The 27,422-nt window shown below is 41.7% G+C and overlaps 1 protein-coding gene across 1 annotated transcript; it reads right to left on the reverse strand.

Annotated features, from left to right (window-relative positions):
• Positions 1-2,923: 2,923 nt before the first annotated feature.
• Positions 2,924-27,302, reverse strand: LOC111216717 (protein tweety homolog 3-like). The gene is made up of 15 exons (XM_022738338.1): positions 26,837-27,302; positions 25,334-25,520; positions 17,898-18,094; positions 13,039-13,150; positions 12,701-12,921; positions 12,344-12,439; positions 12,118-12,190; positions 11,907-11,982; positions 10,807-10,862; positions 10,545-10,637; positions 10,227-10,319; positions 9,991-10,127; positions 7,862-8,035; positions 6,243-6,318; positions 2,924-4,446 (listed from the first exon to the last, which is right to left on the reverse strand). The coding sequence occupies exons 2-15, from the start codon at positions 25,457-25,459 to the stop codon at positions 4,312-4,314; spliced, it is 1,665 nt and encodes a 554-aa protein (XP_022594059.1). The 5' UTR covers positions 25,460-25,520; positions 26,837-27,302; the 3' UTR covers positions 2,924-4,311.
• Between the last annotated feature and the right edge of the window lie 120 nt (positions 27,303-27,422).

The following is a 27,422-nucleotide window of genomic DNA, read 5'->3' on the forward strand; positions in this document are numbered from 1 at the left end:
TACTGAACAGTGTACATGGACATTGTAAACAGCTCATCAGAGCAAGCAGATATACAAACAAATATACAGTTTAACAAAAACTTAAAAGAAAAACAATATATGAGAAAAATAAAATTAAGTAAAATAAAATAAAAGTAAAAGAATAAAAAAAATTAAAATTGCCAGGGGGAAAATTAAAAGTTTATTCCAACGATAAATATAAGACTGTAAGCAAGCATTGTATGTCTTAATTGTTTTTCTGTTTGTACTTGTGGATATGGTGGATGCATATTTTTCAATTTCTATGGTTTAAAGCAGGAAAGAATGGTTTATTATTTGAGAATTTACACCTTGTCTGTGTGATTACTGTCAGGGAAAATGTGAAAATGAGCACAATGGGCAGTAACTTGCATCACAGAGAGACTTACTTTTGACTGCACTGTACTGCTGCACACACACCCCTCACAGATTATAAAGGTATGGATGTACAAGAGATCTTGTTTCTTGAATAATGTACTTGCACTAGTACATGCTGTCATTTGAATATAGAAAAGGTAAATACACAAACAGCTGATTCAGGAATGTACAATGTTTCTTAATCATACTGCAGTACCTTTCCACAAGCCAGGAAATGAATTTGAATGGGTTCCATATATTACTTTTGAGACTGACAACTTTATTGCAGGAGGATTAGAAGTACAGATGTAAAGCATACTGTATTTGACTGATTACCGTGACTGTGTTTACTGCTAAAGCTGTTTAACTCAAGGTGAAATGAATACATATGATTTTGTTTCCCTCTTCTAAAGAAACTTTACATCCAATAGCTGCTGTAAAACACATGGAACAGGTCGTAACAAGTTTAAAATATTACATTAAAAGCACTCATCATATAGTCAAGATTTATGTTTGTATTTTTCCCATTTTTTCACCATCAATCATCACTTGTTTTTATTTTTCTCTTGATAAAATGGTTATTGACATTAGGGAAGAAGTGGCAGTTTGAAATGATGATCACATCAATAATCCAAATGGATGGAAGTTGAGTCTGTAATGTGGGTTATAACAAGGGCACAAAATGAAGTGGCCGTGAAACTTACGCTCCATAAACGTCTCACCTTCACCGAAGATATTTCAGGGTTTATGTTCTAGTTTTCAGACTGAGGAAACAGTTTCTGAGTAGAGACAGTTTGTGCTTCCCATCTGCTCAATCGAAGCAATAAGAAAGAATCCACAGTCTTGATCAGTACGTTAAAGTTGCTTTAATTTCTTTTTTTTAAAACATTTATTCCAGGCTGAATGATATCATTACCACAGTTTTGACATGTACATCATTAATATCTTAGTTAAACCATCAGAAAATAAAAACAGCCATAGAAAACATTGCTTGTCTGTCACATCTGGACAGAGGTGTATTTGAAGTCCAGTAAATAACACACATACACACACACGTTGCTGAATTTTGAACGTGAGCAGGGCTTTTTTTTTTTCTCCTTCAGGTCATACCGTACCAGGTCGGGTAAATCCCACAAAGCAGAGCACAGGAATTCAAATACAACTTTCAGTCAGGTGTGCAGACTACACTGGAATAGTTTTATTAAAACATTGCAAGACAGAGAGTCATTCACCATTAATAAGAGAGGAAAAACGCTGCTCTTGCCTTTATTCTCCTACAAAACAGCTAGCTATTGTTTTATCTTTAAACTTTGATTTTTACAAGACAGAGAAAAATAAAAAAAACATGTTGTGATATGAAGAGTGTTGTAAGAGTTTAAAAACATTATGAAAGGCCATTAATCAGTGACTAGTCCCACAGATCTTAACGTTGTTTGCATCAATGGTGCAAAAAAAACACTGTAAAGTACTAGACCATAGGTAGCATTGTTACCATAACATGGACATTTTCTTTCTAGTAAAATCACACATGTAAGATTGTCTCGCTAATACGAGAAGTGGTCATTGATTAATAATAAAATATTAAAATGCTGTACAGGGATGGTGGTTGAAAGGTGTTTGAATGTTAGGGCTCTGCTCACTCAACTAACTATGAGATTCCAGGCTTCTCTGAAATGCAGCTACTACCTACTACATCACCCATAATGCAAATGGTTATCAGTGTGATGTCACAGCTGTGGGAGGGCGTGCAGCTACTACAGCTCTAGATGTGAATGTAAACAGGACAAAAGTAGGGAAAGTAGATGGATTTTATATGATACTGCAGTGTGTATTGAGCGTGTATGTGTCTGTACAGCGTGTGTGTGTGTGTGTGTGTGTGTGTGTTAACATGTGGGTGTGTGTGTGTGTGTATGAAGGCATGTGCAAAGTTTGTGTAGAAATGCTAGATAGGCTGGCCCTTGCTTGCAGCCAGTCAGACACACTGATCACCGTACTTACACACAGTAACACTGAGATAGAGCAATAGCCAATCACACTGCAGTGATGTCACACACACAGGTTCACGACTACAGTTTTTATACACTGTACACAGAGTTTTAGAGCGGGAGGAAAAACCACTGGCAGTGTTCCAGGCAGTGTGTTTTACTTCTCCATCTCGCAAAGTCACCTTGAAGAGAATTTGTGCTTGTGGGTAAGAAAGGAAAAAAAAAAAAAAAAAAAAAAAAAAAAAAAAAGACTCACTACTGGTGAATGAAGGTCGATCCAATGTCACCAGTTAACAAAATAAAAGCACAGGAAGAAAGAAACAACAGTAAAGAAGAAGAAACAGAATACTACAGTTGGTCACAGTATTACATCCCGAATGTCAGCTTATAATAAAACATAAAAAAAACACCCACTGTCCTTTATTCTGAAACACTTATGTAACATTATTTATCAGAGACGTGATTTTTTTCAGGTTCTGCGACACAACTTCCATTCAGTAATAATGGAACGCCGTTCTTTTTTTTTTTTTTTTTTTTTTTTTTTTTTTACTGATTTTTATATTCCTGATCACATCCCTGAATGAAAACAAAACATCATAGTAACAAAACATGTTCCGTCCCTCCTCAGCGCTGATCGTCTTCTGGGACCTTCACTGGCTTATGTAGCACCTGGCAAATGTGTAGTCACAATTATCTGTCTTTTCATTGTCTTTCCTGTTCCCTTTTTATTTACAGCCGCAGGGAAAACATTCCAGATAAGGTGTTTTCCCCCTTTTTGAGACATCTGGAGGCAGGAGTAGAAGAAGACAGAATCAGGCATCCCTCATTGTTACAGTATAGTTTTTTGGCACAGGTTGAGCCTTCTTATGTCCCTTGTCTCTCGCTCCATTCCCCAAAGGCTTCAAAGCAGTTATTCCACAACCGGATTCCTGGCTCATACTCAAAGATGCATTAACTGACGCGCATACTGTATGTGCACGTAAACAAGTACGGAGAGAGACGTGGACACCACTTTTTGAGTTCACGATTCAAGTCTTAGTTAGACGACAATGTTAAGCTAAAGAGAGAATGTGGATGTGCTGCTAGAGTTTCTATCTAAACATGGCTTTCCGATTCACTGGCTTATCATTTATACAGATGAGAGTTCAGTTAGACTATCTGCCTGTTTGTTTATGTGAGTGTGTGTGTGTGTGTGTGTCTGTGTGTGTATGTGTTTGTATGAGAGATACAGCAAAAATTTCCATGATAAACACACATCACACCACATTACCAGTAATGATTCAACAGTCGACTTTTCATGAAATCAGAATAAAGCACATGTTCACTATTTACAGCTCTGTACAGTGTGTGTGTGTGTGTGTTTGTGTGTGTGTGTGTGTGTGTGTTTGTGCATGTCTGTGCTTGTCTCTGTGCGAGTGTGCGATCTGAACGTAGACGTGTCAGGGGGGGTTGAGTGGTGAGAGTGGCGTGGCTGCCTCCACTGGAGGGCAGTGTACAGATCCCAGTGGAGGAGGAGGAGATATTTGGAGTAGTAGAAGAAGAAGAACCTGCGGAGCCGGAGCCAAGGCTTTAGTTGCTGTGCATTGTGGGTATGTGGGCTGGTCCATCACAGCAGTGGTGAAATGAGCAGCTCGGGATGTGGTAGTAGAAGTAGTGATCTTTTAGGATGGGCTTTGACTGTCTTTTGGATAATTGTGGGTGAGGAGTAGAGGTTGACCTTCAAAGTGCAGTCCTTTACTGAGGTGCTTGGTTGATGAGTTCTGGCCTGCTGTGTTGTTTCTGGTGAACCGGTGATAGTGAATTTCAGTGGACCTTGACAAACTGGGGTCCTGTTGGTGCTTAAAGCGCTCGGCTCTGCTTGAGCTCTGGTGAGCGCTGTGTCGGGTGGTGCTGTTGGCTGTGAGAACTGGATTCAGGCAGTACAGGGGTGGACTGATGCGGCTCTGGTATCTTAGTGGACTGAGGATTGTGGTCGGGCAGCGGGGTGAGGCCGGCTAGCCGGGTCCAGTTGGTCGTTGGGAACGGAGCGTCGGTTCTGGTCTGGTCGGTTGGTGGCCAGGTACTTTGCTCTCATACTGGAGGTGTACTGGAGAGATAGGAAGACAGTGACAGAGGAAAGAGAGACGAGCATGTGGGGAAGGGACACAAACAGAGGGAGAATTTGAGATAAGAGCGGGAAACAATGAGAAGCAAGAGGGAAAGAGGATGACAGAAAAAAAGGACAAAAAAAGACAAGAAAGAGGAAAAACACGGATGGATTATGATTAACCATTATTTACGCCGAAGAATAAAAGAAGTACTGTAGAAATAGTCTCAGTTAAATAATGTACATTAGATCAAGAGATTTGAATGGTTTCAATACATAGATAGATAGATAGATAGATAGATAGATAGATAGATAGATAGATAGATAGATAGATAGATAGATAGATGGGGTGACAACATGTGAGGCAAACACAAACACACAGGTACAGCAGAAGTACTTTGACCAGTCATTTGGACAGCCGGGGGTGTTTGATTACAACAGTCATTCATTATATAACAGCTGATTACGTCTGGATGATGTTATTGTAAATTAGCAGATGTGGTTTTATTTTGTCAGTGGTTTGTAGTTAGTGCTCTAGTTCTGATGTAGTAGGTTAGCCTGGTATGAGTTAGTGGTCTCTCGTGAGCAGCTAGCTAGTTACAGTTGGAGGTCTCTGGTTTCCACGGCACTGCAGACAACAGGAGAGCAGTTCTGCACAGGATGGCGGCCCGGTCGACAGCCCTGCCTAAGAATGATGAATCGTGGCCATTTGGGTGGCTGCTACGGTTCAACGGTGGAGGTGGGAAACATGTGCTCCTGTGACTGTTAAATGGTGAAGGGTGAGGGGGCACAGAAACAGAGGACACACACACCTCGACCAGAGAATGCACACATAGACACACTGTGGGAACAGGGGGGGGAGGGGGAGCAGGAACTTTAGAGGTTTGGGCTCGAGTTTACTCAAGGGCTGAACTGTCAAAAGATCTTCAGCTTCACTGCAGGTTATAACCAGGTGGCGTGGAGCGAGACATGAATCCTAAAAAGTGTGCAGAAGTTATGAATAATTCTACATTCGTTGATTAAATTTAGTCAGTCCATGGTATTGTAGCCCCAAATGTGTACAGTTGATAAGAGCATGGAACAACATCCACAACTACAGGCTCAGCAGCATCTTGTCAAAGCCAGAATATTCAACACGTTTGTAGATAAAAGAAGGTGCAATCCAGACACCTGTATACCTTGCAGAATGTTTTCTTATTGTATTGAAGAAAAAGCTTGATACACTACAGGACTAAATATTAAAAATACTCTTAAAGTGTTTGTTTGAGCTTCTCTCCGCCACGGCAAAAGTGGTTTCATGATCAGCAAGTCCTCTCACGCTTCACTGACGGCCACAGTGAAACCAACCAGACTTTTTACATCAGAAATAGAGAACAACTGTGTGACTACCATGTATTAGACTGACCCAACAATTACACTTATCAAAAGAGTCAAGCTTCTCTTTTGATGCAAGTGCAGATCCAACTATCAACAGGCTTCTTTTAAAACTTCCAGGTAATCCCAGGCTGCCAAAATGACCTTCATGAAGGCGATCCATGATCACTGTCTAGTTTTAGCACAGAGGACACTTGCAGTGGTGTGGGGATAGGGAACTACCTTCCAATATCCACACTAGCATGCACTTTAAGTCATGAATAAGATAAAAGTACATTCATCAACAACATGTTTCCTTCATTACATTCTGAAATTACAAAATGCCATCTCTGTGGGTTCTGCGGTTTGGAGAATTTCCCAGCAGCACTGTGGGTATTGGAAGATAGTGGAGGGAGAGTGTGATCTAGAAAGTGTGCACTTACAGAGGGTGGAGGGGACTCCCTGCCAATCAGGGGGGTGTTCTCACACCGAGGGTTCTGAAAGTTTGCGTTCTGGCTCCTGCATTATAGAATAAGAGGTTACTGCATGTGGTCACCCTGCCGCTGGTGCTCAGTTGTTGAGCTGTTGATCTGTGGTCTGCTCATGATTACAACTTAATGACCCTCTGACAAATGGCCTCTGACAAATGGCCTCAGTAATAATTACAAGTCAGGGACTTAAGCCTGGCACCATATAGCCAGGGGTTAAACACCTCTGCCACAGTCCAACATAGTTAACATTCTTTCTTAACAATGCACAAAAGAAAAACATTTAGTCTCACAATGGGACACGCTCTGTAAAATCCTGCTTTTATCAGTGTGGAGACCTATAGGCAACTGGCTGTAGGCACATAATTTAAAAAAGCATATATTGGTAATTTGTAGAGCAACATTTCAACTATTAACGGTTTCAAGAAGAAGATTTTTAAATATAAAATATGAATTCATTAAGCTTCAAATGTGACTCATAAGCACAATTTAATATAAAGCTAAATTAGGGCTACTTCTTTTATTCTTTTCTTTGATATTTTATATACGACAGTGCAACGAACTTATAATATGAATGTCTGAAAAAAACCTAACAAATATGGTTCATCTTGTTAATAAAAAGGTCTAACACATAAAACAGTTCCTTAAATACTCCAGTTTTTCAAAACTACAAAAATATATTTTTACGCAAACAAACACAAGTCAACACACATTCATTATATGTTTATGTAAGTTACTGAACGGATTTCCTTGGATTATATGAACCTGGTCCTTTGGCAGCTGATAGTCTTGCTGCTGACAGCTGACTATAGTTCCACAAACATGACAAGGAAAAATGCGGAGGGAAATAAATCCCTCTACAACCCTGCAATATGCTGTGGAATATAGTCATCAGTATTCTTAAACATACAGGATTTGTTCATGGCCCAAACATCAAAGACATAGTCCTTTAATGGTCCAAAAACTCAAAGTAATACATGACTATCAGAATACAGACAACTGAACTGTTTAGTATTTAACTTTCTTATTTTTAAAGTTGCAGTTTCTTGCTTTGCAGCAAACACCATATTATCCTTGATTAGCGCACAGCTAAAACAGAAGCAAGCAGTGGCAGACTAAAGATGCTTATTTCACTTCTGTATTTTTGTTGTATTCAGAGCAAGCAATTGCAGTCCTGTGTCAAACTGTAAGACGTAGCAAGCAGGGTGAAATTATTAACTTGTGCTGCGGCGAGTGCAGATCTGAATTAACTTTTTTAAGTCAGGTTTTTGCTAACGCTGTGGACTGAAACAGGCAGGCTGGCTGATACAGCAAGCATCTAATTTTCTATCAGCTTCAAAGGGAAAACTAGTGAAAGGTTGTAACTCATTAATTGTCAAACATAGCTGACAGTGTGTCACAAAGGACATGCGAGCCGTACATAGCAAATAACTAGCTAATCTAATTTATCATATTACAGGCAGTGAGCGTTGCTGTGCTGCTAGTCTGGGTCACAGGGGGGCAAGCATCAGCTACCTATGGCAGGCAGTGTATTGATCCTGCTAGCCTCTAGCTAGCGGTGGGTGCTAACTCACATGTATTCAGTGACGGGGGCATTGCTGACAGTGTGGGCTGTAGCGGGCAGGCTAGCTTCGCTACCGTAGCTGGAGCCACAACTGTAGAGACTGGGCATGTGAACGCGGTACAGGTTATCGTGCACACCGCCCCGTGAGGCGCCCGACTCGTCCTCTCCGTCTTCCTCATCCGTCCTTCAATTCAGGGTAAGGGCAGGGCACGAGAGGGCATGATGGATAGGAGGGGGGAAAGGTAGAGGGGAGGGAGATCCGAGAGAGACAACAGAGTGTAAACAAGTGGTTGAAGAGGAGGTTAGGAGACGGGAAGGCGTTCTTGTACTATGAGGAGCCCCCTGATACAAAAGACTGGTTAAGACCATGCCTTCAGCCCCAAAGCAGCTGAACAAGAAGAAAAGGAACACGGGCAGCATTCATCTACAAAACAGGTCCACAACAAGTACAGTAGGGTCTCTAATATTACTGCACAGCTCAAAGTGGAGAGCTGTTTTTTTGTTGTTGTTGTGTGTGGTTACATAATATTAAACTGTATGAAGGTAGAAGACTCTTCGATATTCTCAAAGTTCTCTTAATACGCAGAAACATGCAGTCATTTTCTTCATGCAGTCATCCTCTGTTGACATGGAGGATTCCTGGTTTTTACTGTCCATTTCAAATTGTCCAAACAGTGTCAAATGTCAAGAATCCACTTTCTTTGATAAAAAGTCATGCATCTCTCAGTGCTACATGGAAATTAAAGCAAAAACGTCAGGAAAAAAGGAGATAATATGGCTGGTTTGGGCAAACCATTTTCAGACATAAAATGGTCAAGAATGTAAAACGGCCAGCAACATAACAGAATGAGGCATCAAATAAGATATGTGCTGATTTGGAAGTTGGATCTCTGGCTACAGAATTATACTGGGTGTGACAATGTATGATTAATCACAAAATACATATACATGTGCATATGTGGACCCTACCATTAGGACTATTGTTTTTATATACCAACAAAGTCACATCAGGCTGGAAATGTTTCAAAGAGGGAGGGAGCTGTATGAAGAATATTTTAGCAGGGCCCTGTGTTAACAAAAAGGTAGAGGAGATGTTACTACCCCGGTTGGCCACCAGATGGAGGCATTTCACTCTTTCAACCAAAATGGAGTTAAGCTGTGCAGCCCATCAGAAAGATTCAGCAGTTGCAGCACAGTCAGCCTAAAAAGCAACCAATCCGGTGAGCAGTTATTCTTGCTTAATTCAGGGACATTATGGATTTTTATTTAATACCCCACCGGACCATACGCTAGCATTGCTGGTAATTCACACCCACCAACAAGCACAAAACAACACTATTATGGCACAGCTGTGATTCATAATTCAAATCATTCACCAGAGTGAAAACCGTCACGTATAGTGTGATGTATAGTCTAGAGCTCTTTGCGCTGATTTTACCACAGAATGATTTGGTTGATCGAATGGGTATTTAAAGGGGCTGTTTATTGGATCAAAGGGTTGTTAAGGTTCCTCAATATCCATCATCATTCGCTGAAGCCCAAAGCATTTCCAAATCAGGACAGGGAGAGAGGGAGAAGGGAAGGAACAGAAGGAGGAAGTGGGGCATAGAAAAAAAACAAAAAACGTAGTGATACACAATCTAACACAACACTGGTGCTCCAAGTCCACGGTGGAGAAAAGAAAATGAGAGAGATGTACAAACAGAGAAACAAACAATCAGCCAGATTGGCAGTGCTAACGGCAAACAATAAAATACCAAACAAAACTTGCAGAGAAAACTTGATGGATGCAAAGACAAGCAGGAAGACGTATAGAAGGATACAACAGCTCAGAAGGCAAATACACTTAAAAGTATGACATGCATGGGCACCGAGTAGATTCTTTATGGGTCTTTCTCCTGTTTTCAAGTTCATCAGCTGAATTCAGTGAGACAATTAAGAAGTTAGAACTAGTTACATGTTAGCTGTTAGTGTACAGATTAACTAGTTTAATTTAGGGCTGTAAAGGCTTGTGTGTAGCTTGTGTATGTGTGTGTGAGAGAGAGATTGTTTGTGTGTGTGTGTGTGTGTGTGTGTGTGTGTGTGTGTGTGTGTGTGTGTGTGTGTGTGTGTGTGTGTGTGTGTGCGTGTGTGTGTTACCTCTTGCCAGGCCAGGTATGTGGCACACTGCACACAATGGAAGAGAACATCAGAGCAGTGACAAAGGAGAAGAGAACCAGGTAGATGAGACCCTCGACTCCGTCATAACACAGGCCTGTTAATGCCTGAACATAGTCCTACAACCACAGGAGAAGAGAGGAGAGTCAGTTGTTAAGAAAGATCTTGGGATTTGAGGACTTCTCTCTTCTCCTAACACAACAAACAAAGTGACTCACCATGTGTAGGCTGCGACAGTCGACCAGAGCAGTCAGCTGGTGAAGACCAACCTCCGTGGAATTCAGCACAGACTGGATTTGCTCAAGACTCCCCTGCACGCACAGAGCAAAGGTTACACATTCACGCTCAAATATAGATATCCGCCTTCATGTACATCCACACACACACACACACACAAACAAACACACACACACCAGATAAACACGTGTGTGCTGACACTTGTGTAAATGCCACTTTCATCACGCTCCCACTAACGCAAATCCCCTCATGCATGAAAATAAAGACCTACAGATCATTGCACACACAAGTGCACGTACCTTGGTGTTGGCATAATCACGTGTTGCTGATCTCAGTAGCTCTGCCACATCATCCTGCATCTCCACCAATGCTTTGTGACTCCCTGACAGCCTCTACAAAACATACAGTGACACAGAAGACACACAAACAAAAGTATCTTTTGGTTATTATATCGTTTTACAGGCTGAAGCAGGTAAATCAACTGAAAGAAAGGAACCAAAAGAAAAGTATTCTACAGAAAAAGAACAGTAACTTCAACACGACTAAGGATGGTGAAGTTACCTGCTGGAAGGGATTAATTTGGCCAGAGCTGCACCTCAGGTAATACTGCAGGATATCTGGGAATATAATAATACATATATTTAAAGTATACAGTTTAATGAAAAGACAAGCAGTATGCTTCTATGGAAGCATGATAGCAGTAACACTCAAGCATAATTGTGTGTTTGTGTCTTTATATGTGTGTTTCGGAGGCAACATCTGTTCTCTACAGCAGACAGACAGAGCGGAAACAACTGACAGACAACAGAGCTCATTAGATGAGTGCAAAAAGGAAAGTGAGGAAGGGAGAGGAAGAAAGGGAGCAATTGAGAAGTAAAGAGGGATATAAAAGGATGACGAGGGAGAACAAATCAGATAATGATCCACAGTGAAAAAGCAAAAAAGTGCTCTGAATATTTTTATTTATTTTTTTTTACATCTGGGATGAGCAGGAGGACGAGAGAGCGGGGAGTGTGCAGGGTTGCTGATGCATTGCAGTCAGCAGAGAGAGAGTAAGAGCTTTTAGATACCAGAGTGTCAATCAAACACAATCCCCTTGGATACACTCACTCATACACACACATAAACACACACACTTGTTTCTTAAAATAGAAGCAACATGCCAGGGTGAGATTCAACTGTCAGTGTGGAAACCGGAGTCTATTCTGGATGTTCCTGCTTATTTGTCAACCTAGAGCATCTCTATAGCAGTCCAATGACCAGTCTCCTTCTATCCCTCCCTACATCACTTTACCATTCATCAACTGAGAATACTATTCACAAGTTATAAGGTACTTTATTCTCCTCATCCCCAGAGGTCAAAATAAATCTGAATGGTTTCAAAAAGTAAGTAATACACACAGGCTTTTTTCTTGTGAAATAATGGATTGACTTATCTTATGGCCTTTAGAAATATTCTAATAAAACAATCTGAAAAGAGAAAAAGACCCTTTGCTTGAACTGCTCACAACAAATACACATATTTGAGCTGTGGCAACGATTTGCAGGTAGACACTGCTTTGTTTTTCTAGTCTAAACAGGTTGGAACCGCCGCTTTACAGCAGAAAAACCTTAAAAATGGCTGCTACCAGTTGACAGGTCCTATGTTTTTGTCTGCATACCTTGGTTGATGACAGCGTTTTCCTTGGTTACCCTGGTGATGTAGGTATCCGGGGAAACGCAGAAGTCGCTGGCTGACTGTAAGAGGGTAAGCACACATGACACATCAGGCTACAGTAACATCCCCTTTGAACACACTTGCTCGAGCAGTGGGTAGAGATTACATCATTGCAGAGCCAGGGAGCTCGGCGATGTTGCCATGGTTACACTTACAGCAGCAACAGCCAGCTCCAGGCCGAGAGACCCCCAGCTGATTATCAGAGTCAGAACCCCCAGCAGACACACTCTGAAGGACAAAGCAAATACATATTTTTAAAGTCAAGGTTGGGCTTACTGACATACCATGTATTACACAGCTCTGACACACACTCAAGAGTCTCGACAGGATTTCACCCGTCCAATAGGAGCAGCTCTTGGGGTATGATGTGAAGTAACGTACCCAATCAGAGTGCCTCTAGAGTTGCGTATCAGGCCGAAGAGCACCAGAAGACAGATGAGTACATCAAACAGCAGCAGGCCCAGGTACCCCAACCACCTGTAAATACACAAATTCACCACAGTGTCTCATACATGGTCTCGCAGGAGAGGGTGTTCATCACTGAGCAAATGAATCCTCAGGATTAAAGCCATGGTTCGTTGACAACCTTATGCCAGCGTGGCTGTTTTTAATGGGGTTAACATGCAGGAATATATCAAAAAACTGCATGACTGAGAGAATGTGAGGCCAGTTTTCAGTTTGATACAGCAAATACTGCTGAAATGCCTGACACACACACCAATACTCGTTAGTACTGACCTGTAAAAGTCAAAGGCCTCCGTCTTGCGGGCCAGATCCTCCAAGGAAATATCAGTATTGGACCAGAAGGGGACATCCACCATCAGCCTCACCAGCTCGTCCAGCTGGCCCTGCAGCTTTTGGACGATGGACACGTAGTCTGTCTGCTCCTGGAAGGCTGTCTCCAACTGGACCAAGCTCTCCTCCACTGTCTGGTTTAAGGCTAGGGCGCTGTCAGACACCTGGACTCAGACATTAACCAAAAAGAAAAAAACTGGCATCAGTCACATTTTTATTATCTTATAACTGGTTTGTGAGGTAATCTTTTAAAGTCAAACAACACAGTACGTATTACTGACCAGTTTCTCCACCCCAGATACGGTGCGGTTGGCATGACGGAGGGAGTACGCCAAACGACTGGCTCCATCACTCGACTCTCCATTTCCGTAGAATCCTACAGCGATGCCAGCGCTGGGAGGCAGAAAACAGGAAGTGCCAAGTGTTAACACAATGACTAATTCAACCATCGGATGGCATCAAATTCATCAATATGGGCGAACCATGTCTTTTTTTTCTCTTTTGCTCACAGTCACACACACACACACGGCAAAACTGCACCAAGACGAGTAATTTATCAAGTGCAGTTCTTCTGTTAACCAGCAACAGGCGGCACTGAGCTCTTGGTTCTTTGCTTTGGTGTCACCCTTGGGCCTCCAGCAAGCACAGGACTACCAGGAATGATTCTCACACACACACACACACACACACACACACACACACACACACACACACACACACACACACACACAGCGTCTACACAATAATTGGGTCACCAGACCGCACATAATATGGTCCTTCTGCAGCTCTGCACCGACATTCACACATGACACATGCTACAATATCTTTGGTTCCTGGCACCAACTCTCTTTCTTTCAAACCCTAGTTCTCCTATGTTCACTATATTTACACCGCACACTAACCTCCCGCCTGCCCACCACCACCACCACTGCAGAAATCTTTTTTTACACTCTCTGTTTTGCCACATCTAACCCCTTTTCACCACACACCCCTCCCCACTGGGCTTTTATTTTCCCACTTACCCTGTAAAACTCTAGCAACCCCCTCCTTTCCCTTTGTGTACTGTATGTGTGCATGTGTGTGTATGACAGGACTCTTTGCACTCATGATAACTGTCTGCACACTAACACCACAAAGATTTATGGAGTGAAATTTATGGCCATTGTTAAGGCAATTCATTCTAGCCCATTAGATCTTGAGTAGCCCCGTGTTGAGTAGCCCCGTGTTACACACAATGGTGTGTGTGTGTGTGTGTGTGTGTGTGTGTGTGTGGGCATGTGTGTGTAAACACACATTGTGTTTCAGAGCTTTAAGATGGACTTAATGTGTGCATGTAACATAAAACAACAAATACAGAAGGAAGCAGGCTTGACAAGAGAAACAGAATAAAGATGAACACAGTCGTGAAGACACATTAATGTGCTTTGTGTGTTGACGTAAATATCTTCTCTTTTATCTGTCCATTTCCCCACCCATCCCTGCCTCCCACCATTTTACTCCATCCCTCATGTCATCTTAGTTTTGACAGGAAATCCTCTCTCTCCACTCCTGTTTACTCATCCTCCTCTTCTCTTCAACCACCCATTCTCTCTCCCACTGCTTTCTCTCTCCTCTTCCCTTCATCCCTCCTCTTCTCTGTCCTCCTCTCTATGACTTTTCTCGTTGTTTTAATACCTGCTGCTCCTATCAAGGGATTTCATGATTTTATTAACCAACAGCTTAGGATATGAGACATAAACGAGGGGCTGCAGCAAGGCAGAAGGTCAGAAGTTAAATAGTTGACAGCAAACACTGGCCAGCTTAGCTCTGATAAAAAGCCCACACAAAGGAAACCACATACATTAGTGAGACATCATTTTGCCTTTGAGAAACAGCAACCTGTTCTGAATGATGTTAACTCAGAGAGACAGAGCGCAGCCTTAGTCTCTGCTTCAGTCCATTTTCAGCTGAATTGTACTGACATCATAAATCTTTGCTGCACCTAAATGACCAAACTAAAATGCACTCAGCGCAGTCGATCAGATAGTAAATGCTGTATTCAGTCAAAATTGGGTTCATGATGAGTTCAAATCCAAACAAAACTCATTCACCTGAATCCAAATAAAATAAATAAACTTTAATGTTTTATTTGATATGAATAGTGCAACCTGAATACACAAAGTGAGACTACATACAGACACCTATTCCCACTAGTGACTGCTACATACAGAAGTTATTCTGTGCAATATAAAGCAATGTAGGAGAAGGGTGGCAACTAATGATTATTTTTAGAAATACACCGATCCAATCTGTACTGGCACCCATAATGACATTACTTTGTGTATTGGATATCAGCCACTTCATAACCGATACACATTATATTATTGCACTATTATTAAAACTACCATTTGATACTGTCGCCAAATCAGAAATCTTAAGAATTGTGACTTTAAATACAGTTTCTGTGTCAATGTAATGATATGATTCAGTGTTACAGGTGTCAGTTAGATTCATTCTGTGACAACCAGCTGCAGAGTCAGTTTTTAGAGCAACAGCCTCACATTACCTTATCTCAAAATGATTGCAATGTGTTCCAAGCAATGTGAGATATAGTTTATACAATTTTTGGAAAAGAGAGCACCAGTATCGCATCAGTACTCAGCATCGGTAAACACTCTGAATAAAGGTAGCTGTATCAGTATATGATTGTGTCCCCGGTGATTTTTGTTATAAGTTATCTCTCAATCTTTTTTAATGATCAATAGAGGAATCATTCTGCCTATAAAATGTCAGAAAATAGAGAAACATGCCCATATCCACAGCCCAATGTGACATCCTAAAATAACTTATTTGTGGCCAACAATGTAAAACCAAAAGACAATGAGAATAAAAAAACTGTAGAAAAAACTGTAAACAACTTAATACCACATACAGCTTCCATCTAAACACACTGCACCTGCAAACAAATGGAGGAAGTCCACATGCAGTTGGTGTTGTGCCAAAAATAAGACATGATGTCATATTAAATAGTGGACCAGGAATCACACACACACACACACACACACACACACACACACACACACACACACACACACGCACATACACAATCACACAGAAACGCATGCGTACAGGCTCAGATCCATATCAAATATTCAAAAAGAAATATTATAGCTAATCATAAAATATTAAAGCCTGTAAAAACACTCTCCAACACTGAGTCACGCAAACGCGCGCACACACACACACACACACACACACACACACACACACACACACACAGCTCCCCCTGACTGTATAATTCATTTCTACTCTCTGCATCAAATTCGCTTCTGTCTCCATGGCAACCTTTCTAGGCCAGGGAGAGGGCCGAACACAGAGAAATAATAAATAACGGAGGGGGACTGGCGGAGATGAAGAAAAGGGGAAGAGGGGCAGAACAAGTCAAGAAAGGGGAAGGGGAAAAGTAACAAGAGAGTAAACGAAAGAGCAATAGTCTGTATATTTGCGTGTGCATTTTTGTGCCAAGAGGAGCAGAGTCTATGCAGCTCAGTATCTGTGGTCAAAATAGACTCTACTCTGCTGCTGGGTCCCTTAGGTCAAAGACCTCAGCGTGTACACACAGCCTTCACAGTCAGATAAACACAAACAGAGGAGTGTAACCACCTGGCTGGCTCCCAGTTACACCACATTGGCTTTTAGGTTTACACAAGAATGAGTGAGCTTGATTGGTGCAATGTACAGTCATAATGCACATATGGCGGCTGTTGGCTGAAAACATTGTATCACCAAAATGTCAACATTGAAGGAAGAGAGAAGAGAGGTGATGTTTTATGCTTGATGGATTTTTTCTTCACAATAATGGTCTATTTGTTTTCAAAGGGGTTTCATCAGACTGCCCCCCCCCTTCTGTTTATTTATCCCGTCTTCTCTCCAAATTCACAGAGGAGCATACTGAATTAAAAGTATAATGATTTCATACAACAACTGCAATACACAGTGTACAGTATATAGGGCAGACTAGATAAACACATTTCTGAAATTTCTGCAAAATAAAAGTGAATCAGCGCTTCCAGGAACTACAACAAGTTCAGATAGCATTTGTGTTTTTCTTCACGAGAAGGAATTTATCTGTTGTATCAGCTGCTATGGAGATAGAGCTGATACAACAGATAGACTCGAACTTGGGACATTACAGTTACTGTACGTGCAGATCCCTGTCCTCTCCACTGTTGTATTGTCTATATCTTGGGGTGGCAGTTAAATGAATGCTTTATATGAAGTAGAAGAAGCATAAACAGCCGATCATAAAAGGTTTTTCTGATATTAACATTGTTTTTGCACTTCTGGTATTTCCTCACAGGTTTTTAATGTGCAAATTGAAAATGTGCAAAAAACTGTTGGAAGGAAATATGACTATTAATTCAAGGACATTGAGTCAGACATAGTGTCTGCCCTGTGCAGTTTTAGTGGCATTCTCTATACAGCTGTACACCAACAGGCTGTGGTATGCAGAGCCAGCAAATCAGTGGACCCCCCCCTGTAAATCCCCGGAGAAAAGTTAGAGTCTCCACTTAAGGCTACAGGGCAATTCCTTTGAACGTGTAGAATGATTAACTATATCAACTCCTACTCACTCAAGTATCCTTAAAGGAGCTATTTGTAAGTTTTGCTATTGCTACATAGCCAACATTTGCATTAACAGCTGTTTATTCGCCAAGAGCTGTCTCCAGAGGTGAGAACCACCGCCAATGTGAACTCTCGCTTTGCTTCTATTTCTATCACTTCTTTTCTTCTAATGAAGTTAGCACGCTAACCAGCTAGCTTTGGTCTGGCTGGACCGTATCGTCATTCTCTGATAGTGAGTAACTGTAATGTCCAGGCTGCCCCAAAGAAGTAGCACTGCTCAGAGGACATATTATAACCTCTTGTATTGTTAAACGCAACAATGACTGAAGCTCTTGGCAACCGAACATCATCACCACCCGCTCCCAGCAAGAAACCATGTTCAGCGTCACAGAAAACTTACAAATAACCCCTTTAATAAAACAAATCTTATAGCATGTGGAAGTGGTTACCAGGGCTAGAGGGGGTTAAACGTCCTTCAAATACACTTGCCGTTTAAATGTATAAAGGTGTCACTCTTAAGGGAATAACCTCTCACCTGCAGACGAGTGTGGCGATGATGACGCACCAGGCCGTGCAGCAGCAGTCGGCGCTAGGCTGCTGAGAGTGTGTATGGGAGTGTGAGGAGTCATCACTCTTGCGTCGCCGGCAGCAAAGCCAGAACGAGTAGAAGAGGAGAAAGAGGAGGTCCAGGCCCAAACATAACAACGCCACAGCACCAAGCAGCAAAATAGACTGGAGAGAAGCGGGAGAGAGAAAGAAACAATTAGTGGCAGCAAGAAATGTACGATTTCATGATACAGTTTATGTTACACATTTTGGGTCAAACTTTGGGATTGATTCATTCTGTAAACAAATGCTTCATGTTTAATAGTCGTCCTTATCACAGGGAAAGGGACAATTTAGGAAGAGGGTGAAGGATACAGGAAGCAAATTAGCTGATATGAGCAGAAACCAGATACATGGAGAGACCACATGATTTAGTTTTTCCTGTGTAGACAGATACACACAGACACATCTTGTGCTACTCTCTCCAGCTATTTGAGACTAGAAAATAGTTGCTGTTTAATGGGCGTTTGATGGATACCGTGAAAAACACATTTGCACACCATCAAACACGCACACCTCCACAGTGTGAGCGGAAGCGATGCTGTTCGGGAGCTGCGTGCGCTAGAGACCCACCACACAGATCACATACCCTCTAAAAGCTTTGAAGTGTAAAAGAAGGAAAGGGTGGTGGGGGCAGACAGACGGAGAAGTGGGGGGTGGTGGTGTAAATTTGGAACAAAAAAAGAGACAGGCTGGAAAGACAGAACAGAAAGAAGATGTGAAAGAAGATGACTGAACTGAACACTAAAAAGGGAGAAATGGATAAAGACAGGGATGAGGGCTGTTACAGCAGTTTGCCTGGAACTGATGAAATCTTTTTTTATCACACACACACACACACACACACACACTGCAATGTTAGTTTTTCTTTCCCCTCTGGACTAGTCTGGAAAAGTCATTCTACTGCAGGGACCGTGAAGAGACGAAGGCACGTTTCTGGTAAACCAAATCTCCACCTGCAAGACCACTTTAGACAAAGGAATCCTGCCACGGCTCTGCTTGTTCGGAAACAGCAACATTGTAATTCAGGGGACTCCTCTGTGGATGATAACACAGTCTGACTCCACCTCCAAGATACTCACAGACTTCCTGGCTTCCAAGACTGACTTCTAAACAGCCGATTTTTCTACTGACCTAATTTTTTCCTCACTGCCAGCCAGCAGTTTCCTCACCCTGCAGCAATTTATGCACCTCTACTGTAAATATGCACATATATTGTATGAGTGTATATTTGCCAGAATTCACATTATATTCGAACATTAATTAATTGTGATGGTTTTTGTTTCTTAAACCATACGTAGGCAACGTAAAGCATAATATTTCAGTGCAGTGGTTCCAAACCTGAAGACAGGGACCCACAAAAGATCATTAACAAGATTGATTTGTTAATGATAAATGATTTGAAATGATAAAAAATGAACAGAACTGGTCCCTACCCACAGACATATAAGACTGCTGATGTAGACATTGTTTCGTTTTGATGGGTAACATACCAAAACTGTTTGTGATCCAGGTTTTGGGTTTTTAAGAGTCTACAGCCAGGCTAGCGGATCTGTGAGACTGTACATAGTGGTTCTTTGAGCTGAGTGCCGAGGGAAATGCTACTAGTTTTGCAGAAAATTCGGTCATAAACCAAAGTACTGGACTGTAAAATTTTGACCCGATGATGGAGCGAAATCAAAAGTGGGCCGAATCATAAAAATTAACATGATGATTAACAGCAGATGTGTTGTGAGTGGGTGAATTTAAAATGTAGGAGAAAGATATTAATGACATTCTCTAAAACGTGAACATATTTAAGCTTCATTTTCGTCAGGCACGAATCAGACCCTGTGTTTCGACTTCTGAACACGTTACTATGAGCTTTTAAGCTGTTTGTGTTCGGGAAGTAGCAGTGACATTTAGAATTAAAACGTTGCATGTAATATCCCACTGAGAAATGATGGTAATGTGTGATCGGCTGTGGGTATCTAAATTGTGGAAAATAATATGATCGGGTGGGTGGCAGGTGGATGATTTATGCATACATGCGGATTGGGATGACAGCAGAGTCGATCCATGCATCACTAGTCCGTTGAGAAATTTCATGACAATATTTTAGTCTGGACCAAAGTGGAGACCGCTAAAAAAAACTGTGATCTCCAGTAAAACTTTAGATTGTTAGTGCAAAATATGATTTATTGCTTATCTGAGAGATTCATCCCGTCCCTGTGGCCTTGAGGTCCTGAACTTGTAAAACATAATAGAAATAACTGTTCACACTGACCAGTCATACAAGAGCCAGCTGATATACTGTCACTAACTAAATCTCTTTTCTCATTGAAAAACAATGTGGTCTAATAAGGTCAGCATTAACTATGACCTGTGGCAGATGTATAACCAGGCCAGCAAAGGGTAATGCATCAAATCTGGAGGGCCTCAGCCAATCCAGCATGGCTTGTGGGTCACTTAGCTAGACCATTATAGGATACATTACGATACATGACAGGATGTGACCTGCAGTGGCATAATGTGACATCCGAAGGGAGAGGAGTGCTAATTTTCAAACCACAAGTCTCAGTCCCTATTAAAAGCATCAATACACCTATATTTTCTGAGGTCACTACCTACTTAAAATAGTTACAGTCGTTGGGTGGTGGTGACGATGTTAGTTTGAATATTACAAACTAATTGTGGCGCTACACTATTACAACTTAAGTTTCAACTTCCACAAATATCAGAAGGGAATTCTGTGCATTTATGTTGTCAATAATGCTGTGTTTCTGTCATTATCACATTCTTCCTTTGTGGTGGGAGAGCAGGTGGTAAGCTATGGCTGAGCCAGAGGAAATTCAGTTGATTGCTTTTTCCCTGACTGCTTTTCTCCAACAGGTTAAAGAAGATGAGTGGAGGATGGGGGGAGAGGATCCTGATGGGAGAGAAGGGGGAGATAAGCTCTGCAGATTCCTAGTCTCTAGTATTATCCTCTGTTATTATCTATGAGCTTAGCTCGCGACAGAGACGTTGTGCTGAGGTAAAGGCGAACTGTGCTCCTCTAATGTATTGTTTGATCTCTTGTGACTTTAAAATCAACATTAGGACTTAATACCATTTACAGTAACATGCATTAAGCTTTGCAGAATGAGAACAAAACCTCACACTACAGTATATAATGATGGATATTTTCATGACATCCCTTATAAATCATGCTCCAGGAATGACAATAGGATGATATAGACACCATGATATGGAGGAAAGTGGTGGAGGTGAAAGACGCTGGGACACAAAGTGTGGTATTTTTTACCATGAAATATAAAATTATTATTAGAGCTGGAAAAACTGATTCAGCCTCTCAAATTTGAGGATTTGCTGCTTTCTTTTGGTCATATACCCTTTGGATACATAACCTTGGGCTCCAAGAAATTTTTTTTTTCCCCACATTTTATAGAAAAAAATTGATTATCAAGAAAATAATCATTTGATTATCCAATAATGAAAATGATCATTGGCTGTAGCCCTATAAAACTATTTTAGTCCATTAATCGAAACCTTTTTTTTATTATTTAAATAACTGCTTAGTTTAGAAAATGTCCAAAAACAATGAAAAATGCCTGTCACAGTTTCAAAAAACGTCTTGTGATGACTTGTTTTTAGTCCAAATCCCAATAGTATTAAGTATGCAAAAATACAAAACAGAGAAACACAGCGAATGCTTTAACCCACTTATGGTCTAGCATTTTTACTTCACTATTTATTTTAAATTATTAATTGATAACCAAAACAGCTAATATAGTAGATATTTACTCAACTAATCATCTCAGAACTAGTGGCCATTCAGAGTAATAACAGCTGATCCAGGACTCTTGGTGTATGGGCTTAATGTTAAATTTATAATCTGACTATGGACCAGGTCTCTGCAGCTACCTCACTCTCCTCACACTGTGTACGATGGCCGCTAGATTAACTGTCAGGCTGACAAACCATCAGAGCAGATTAAGTGTGGATCAATTAGCTACTAATAAGCATGGTGAGCTTGGTTGTGCATGTATGTGTGTGCGTGCTTACATGCAAGTGTGTGTGTGTGTGTGTGTGTGTGTGTGTTTGTGTGTGCGTGTGCGTGTGTGTGTGTGTGTGTGTGTGTGTGAACAGCTCCAGGAGATCAGCTTGCAGGCTGGAGGAGGGGCTAAATGTTAAACGCCCAGGCACAGTGATCTACTTTCAATCTGTCCGTTTAAGTGTGTGTATGTGCACGCCTGTGAATGTGTGTGTGTATGATTGAGCTGACAGGATCAATCACTTCCACTTCAGCGAGTTGTCCTTGCACTCTCTCTGCCTGTGTGTTACTCTGTAGTCTGGCCTTGCCCTCTATCCTCTCAACGTCTCTCCGGAGGCGCTGACTGACCTCGAGTTCATGCTGCTTATATTCACCTGTACTTCTGGGTTAAAGTGCAACCAAAACACTAACATCAATTTCTGTATTCAGACAAAGACCCAGATAGTTTGCTTTTAACCTCTATACACAAAAAAAAGATTCAAGAGTGGCACCTTTTGTCCTCTCTGATCCTTTTCAAAACACTATGAGATAATGTCTTCCACTGTGCAAACTTTAGCACACTACTCAAAAAAATACCAATTACTGACTTACTTTCCACAGCTGGGAATATGTGTGTGTGTTATTACAGGTCACATGATTCCTCTGTAATGTTCTGCAGCTGTTAAACTGTGGCTGGTAGCTGACTCTGCGATTCTTCCGTAATACAAACAGATGAACAGACACACACACACACACACACACATATACACACACACACACACACACACGGATAGGCACACATGCTATTCCAATGCCTTGCAGAACCTCAGGATAAGAGCTCCGATTTCAGCTCTTCAGGAAAAATAAAAATAAATAAATAAAACAGTTTTCTTGCAAAAAGCCACAGCGTCAGCATCCCCAATAAAGTCAAAGTCATCAGAGACCAACTGCTGTGGTGAATGAATACTAAACAGTTTGTTTGTTTAAGAGAAAAACTCCTGCATAAGAGAGGAAAAGTGAGTGAGTGAGTGAGTGAGTGAGTGAGTGAGTGAGTGAGTGAGTGAGTGAGTGAGTGAGTGACACTGTGTGAGAAGAAAGTTTTGAGCAGCTTCAGAGCTCAAGAGCTGAATACAAATGAACCTGAGCCAAATCACATCAGAAAGAAAAACACTACACAGAAGAATCTCTCTCTATTGTGTGAGAGAGTGTGTGTGTGAGTGTGTGCTACGTTGTGGTGTGGTGGACTCAGCGCACTGAAGGACACTGTGTAGGACCTTGTTTGTATGTGTGTGTCTGTTTGTGTGTTTCTCAGCTGGATGAGTGGATGCATGAAAGCCTTTGAGACAGATACACTGAGCCAATCTAAAGACGGGCTTCAGTGAAAGAGTGAGAGAAAGAAAGAGAGCATTCTTTCACAACAGACTACAGCCCTCCCCTTCCCACTCTCTCCCCCTTCCCTCCCTCCTCACTCCCTCCCTCCCCCAACCCAATTCAACCTCCTTCTTCTTGTTCTTCTCACCCTCTATCTCCCCCCCCCGTCTAGCCAGAATTAATGATTTCACCCTGAATAGAACCCCTATATTCACTCACACACACACAACCCCCGAGGGAGATCTGTGACCTCACCTCAACAAACAACACTAAGAGCTAAATACGCACTGACACAGAAACTGAACATACTGAACATACAGCACATATGATATCCACAACTGTACATACAAATAACGTGCAAACAAACATATGATCATGGTGCAGAATGATCAGTGACATAGAAACAGCACCATCTGCTAAAATATGTCAGGATGTAATTAGTATAAAAAGGGGGTCCTTAAAATTCCAGTGGTCACACACATTGACACACACACACACACAAAGGCCCTTAGTTAAACATTGAATAGCTCGCAGGAAGTGGCTACTTGGCAATTTAGAAGCACCTCCCATGGCTCATCGAGCCTTCTCTCTCTCCTCTCGCCTCCAATCAGTCTCTTTTTATCTTTCTCACTCCTCCTCCTCTCTCCTGCTTCTCTCTCCAGTTCTCATCTCCCTCCCTTGTTCATGGCCGTGGGTGCCTTCCCACGCTCAGCTCTTGAACTTGCACGCCTTCCCTCCACTCCCCATACATGTCAGCACACTATGTTGAGGGGTGACTGCAGCGCATGAAATGTAGGACTCTAAACGATATGTCTTGGCTTTCATGCGGAGCTCCAAAGACTGTTCTTTTCTGCTTCATTTCTGCTGCAGAGACCTGGAAGTCACCTTGTTTGCAGATTCTAATGAAATGTAGAAAAACTGGGCCAAAGCCACTCTTCGATGGAGCTGCTCTCTAAGGCAGCGCTTCCGACTCAGAGAGTGTTTTATCAAAGAAAGACTGCAATTAGTTTTATGCTTTTAACTTATGCTAATGATTGTTTTTCCTCCCAGATTATTTTTTTTCAATTAATTAATTGTTTATCTAATAAAATGACGGAAAATAGTTATAAATTCCCATCGCAAGTTCCCAGAGCCCAAGATGATGTCCTCAAATTTCTTGTTTTGTCCAAAGAACAGTCCAGAGCCCATAGATATTTAATTAACAACAATATAATTGTAGAAAATCTTCACAATTAAGAAACTGGAACTGGACCACGGTTGGCATTTCAGCTTTATAAATCATCTGAACCGATCATCAGAATTGTTAGTGATCATTTTTGCCTTTTGACTAATCCATTAGTTACCACACCTTTGTGACCTTTGGAGAGCCAGGCAAGCGGTGCCTACTCAACACAGTACACCTAATCACAGCTTGCATGTCTATGGCCTATGAGCTGTGGAAAACTGGAAACACTTTTTTTTTTTTACAATTTTAATAGTTTTACAAGTGGTGAAGAGGTACGACTCTCCAATATTTCAAAAATGAAAAGCAAAAATTTGAAAAAACAAACATAATTTGGTGTAGAAGAAATGTTTTGACTTTTTTATTAAAAAATAACTTGCTATTAATCTCACAATGCCTGAGATTTACATTGCAACCATTAGGGGTCCTGAACCCCAGGATGGGAATCACCTGACTAATCGACTAATAACAACGATGGAGCAGGTAGGGGTTCAGTGCCTTGATCAAGGACACTTCTCTGTCTCTCTCACACTCACAAACACACATACACACACACACATGCACACAGAGCACTGATCGATGCAGGGAGGGAACCCACAACTCTGTGGTTGCAGGACAGCCTCAGTCACTACTTTGCCACTCTGCTGTGAAATTACAGTGTGGGTAGGTGGCAGGAGGTAGGATGATTAGGTGATGCTGCATGATGAAGGGGATGATGAATTCTGAGTGGGAGGTTATTATTCCCCTGTACTTGTCTTACCTTCTGGTACTCAGAGTCCTCAGGTCTGAAGTCACTGCTCACCAGCTGGAATTCGATATTGAAATGAGGCAATCGGTGCAGTAGATTCACCCACCAAGGTGGGGAGTAGTTCACTACAGCCGCCATCCTGATGCAATGACCTGCCGGCTGTCACTTCACTCAATAACCCCGATTCCTCACACAGACACTGAAAAGAAATTCACGACCACTGTAAGTTAACGGGGCAAAGAAATTACATCATGCATAATTCACAACTCCTGACATGGCTGTGGCAAAGCTGGTAAACAACTATTATAAATGTAATTTTTGACAAACATATTAAGCAAGATGAAGGTAAAGTGTCCACAGTCCTTAGTGCTAATACTGTCTACAACCAAAACCTCATGACTGACATTATTACAAGGCCAATGTGATCAGTTATCAGTTATTAGTCACTAACAAGGGTGGAACAAACATGTCAATCAACATTAACATGCCAAAGTATTGCATACACCACCTGGCCGTGAGTTAGAAATACACTTACAAAGTATTGCTGTTTTCTAAATGTCATATATCATTTAAATTTCTCATGACAATTTGCTTATTTTAGATTTGCATCGAATGAAAAGACTTCACTTGTGAAAAACAGGGTATCCCTTCTCCACTCAGTGCATGCCCTTAACTACCAATGACATTCCTGAACATGTTGCTGTGGAGTGTGTGGTTAAGAGGGCCAAAACACTGCAATATGACACATTACTTCATTTCAATTATCTTTGTTAAACTGAGAGTGCTTCTGATGAATTGGATAAATACTATTATTTTGCCATTTAAGGGGTGTTTTCCTTCACAGTCCCTGGTGTATTGTGGTTTACTGCCGTGTAATATGGCATGTAATGTGCCTGTATCATGATAATTGTGGTCAGTATATTAATGTCATAAAACAGCTCACTTTTTATTTCTACTCTTATTACCAATAAACCTTTCAGTATCGACTAGGGAATCTTTGTCCTGAAATGTTTTTTAATAGCCCATTGTAAGCAAATATTAAACCTATGAGGTCATACTGTATTCAGTCCTACTGTACATGAATTATGAAATGACAATAGCATGGCTGACAGCTACATCGCATCTCCCAATTTACGCCCGTGCTGTAAAAGACAGGCTTGGTGAGATAAACGTGATGTGGACGGTGAAATGGCCGTTATATCAAACCCGACACACAGGCACGACTCTCTCTATTACATTGATTTTACTGTACCCACACATGTAGGTCAACTCAATCGCGGGTATCCTCACATATTCATGCAGCAAGCCTTATTCATTCTTCTACGTCGAGTCAATAAAATGTTAGCAAAACCCGGATTAGCTAGCATTATCCCGCTTTGTCCGTTAAAACTACCGCAGTCTGACAGAGTCGTCAAGGCAACGAGGAGGAGAAAAGGCAGGAGCTGGCTTCAGGGCTCCATGTCTGTGGACATCAAAGCCCGTGTGTTGAGGAATAGGAACCGTGTTGCAACTCACCTAGTGAAGCCCAAGCGGATGCAGACTCTCGTTTAGTGTAGTCTTGGGAGTCCAGGCCGGCGTATATTTCACCTATTGTCTTCCCAGATCCGGTGGTGGATTTGAACCCCACAGCCGTGCGCTGCTGCATCAACGCGGCCGTACCGAGCTAGCTGCAACGAGCGAGTCGGCTGCGGTCCCAACCACATTGAAAATAATGGAATAACGGTCACGGACCCAGTCCGCTCACATTTCACCGAGACGCCTTCCCGTTTGGACTACCTTACCAGTCAGCAACAACGCTACGGAAGATTAAGGGTTAAACTCGTTGACCCGCAACCCAGTATCTTTTTTTTTTTTACACTTGACGATGCCGTCGTTGTCTTTCTCTTAAACCATGACGGTTTGTGCTCGTCCGCGCTGTTCCCACGATGACCGTCGGTTCAGTGCATTTAGCGCTGCGGCTCTTCAATTGGATGATATTGTTGGAGCGTGAAGCAAACACGGTGTTTAAAAAGCCCTGGAGGACGGGGCTTTGCGGCAGCTCCAGCTCTCAGTGTGTGTGTATGTGAGACAGCGAGAGAGAGAGAGAGAGAGAGAGAGAGAG

Source organism: Seriola dumerili, unplaced genomic scaffold (genome assembly GCF_002260705.1).
Source record: "Seriola dumerili isolate Sdu_G_001 unplaced genomic scaffold, Sdu_1.0 BDQW01000035.1, whole genome shotgun sequence".
NCBI classification, from domain to species: Eukaryota; Metazoa; Chordata; class Actinopteri; order Carangiformes; family Carangidae; genus Seriola; species Seriola dumerili.

Excerpts from the sequence above, each read along its gene's own strand:
- LOC111216717 (XM_022738338.1), bottom strand. The coding sequence starts at position 25,459 with ATGGCGGCTGTAGTGAACTACTCCCCACCTTGGTGGGTGAATCTACTG. Across the intron at positions 18,095-25,333 it reads AGGACTCTGAGTACCAGAAG|TCTATTTTGCTGCTTGGTGC; the intron begins GTAAGACAAGTA and ends GCTTCTCTCCAG. Across the intron at positions 8,036-9,990 it reads CATACCTGGCCTGGCAAGAG|GACGGATGAGGAAGACGGAG; the intron begins GTAACACACACA and ends CCTGAATTGAAG.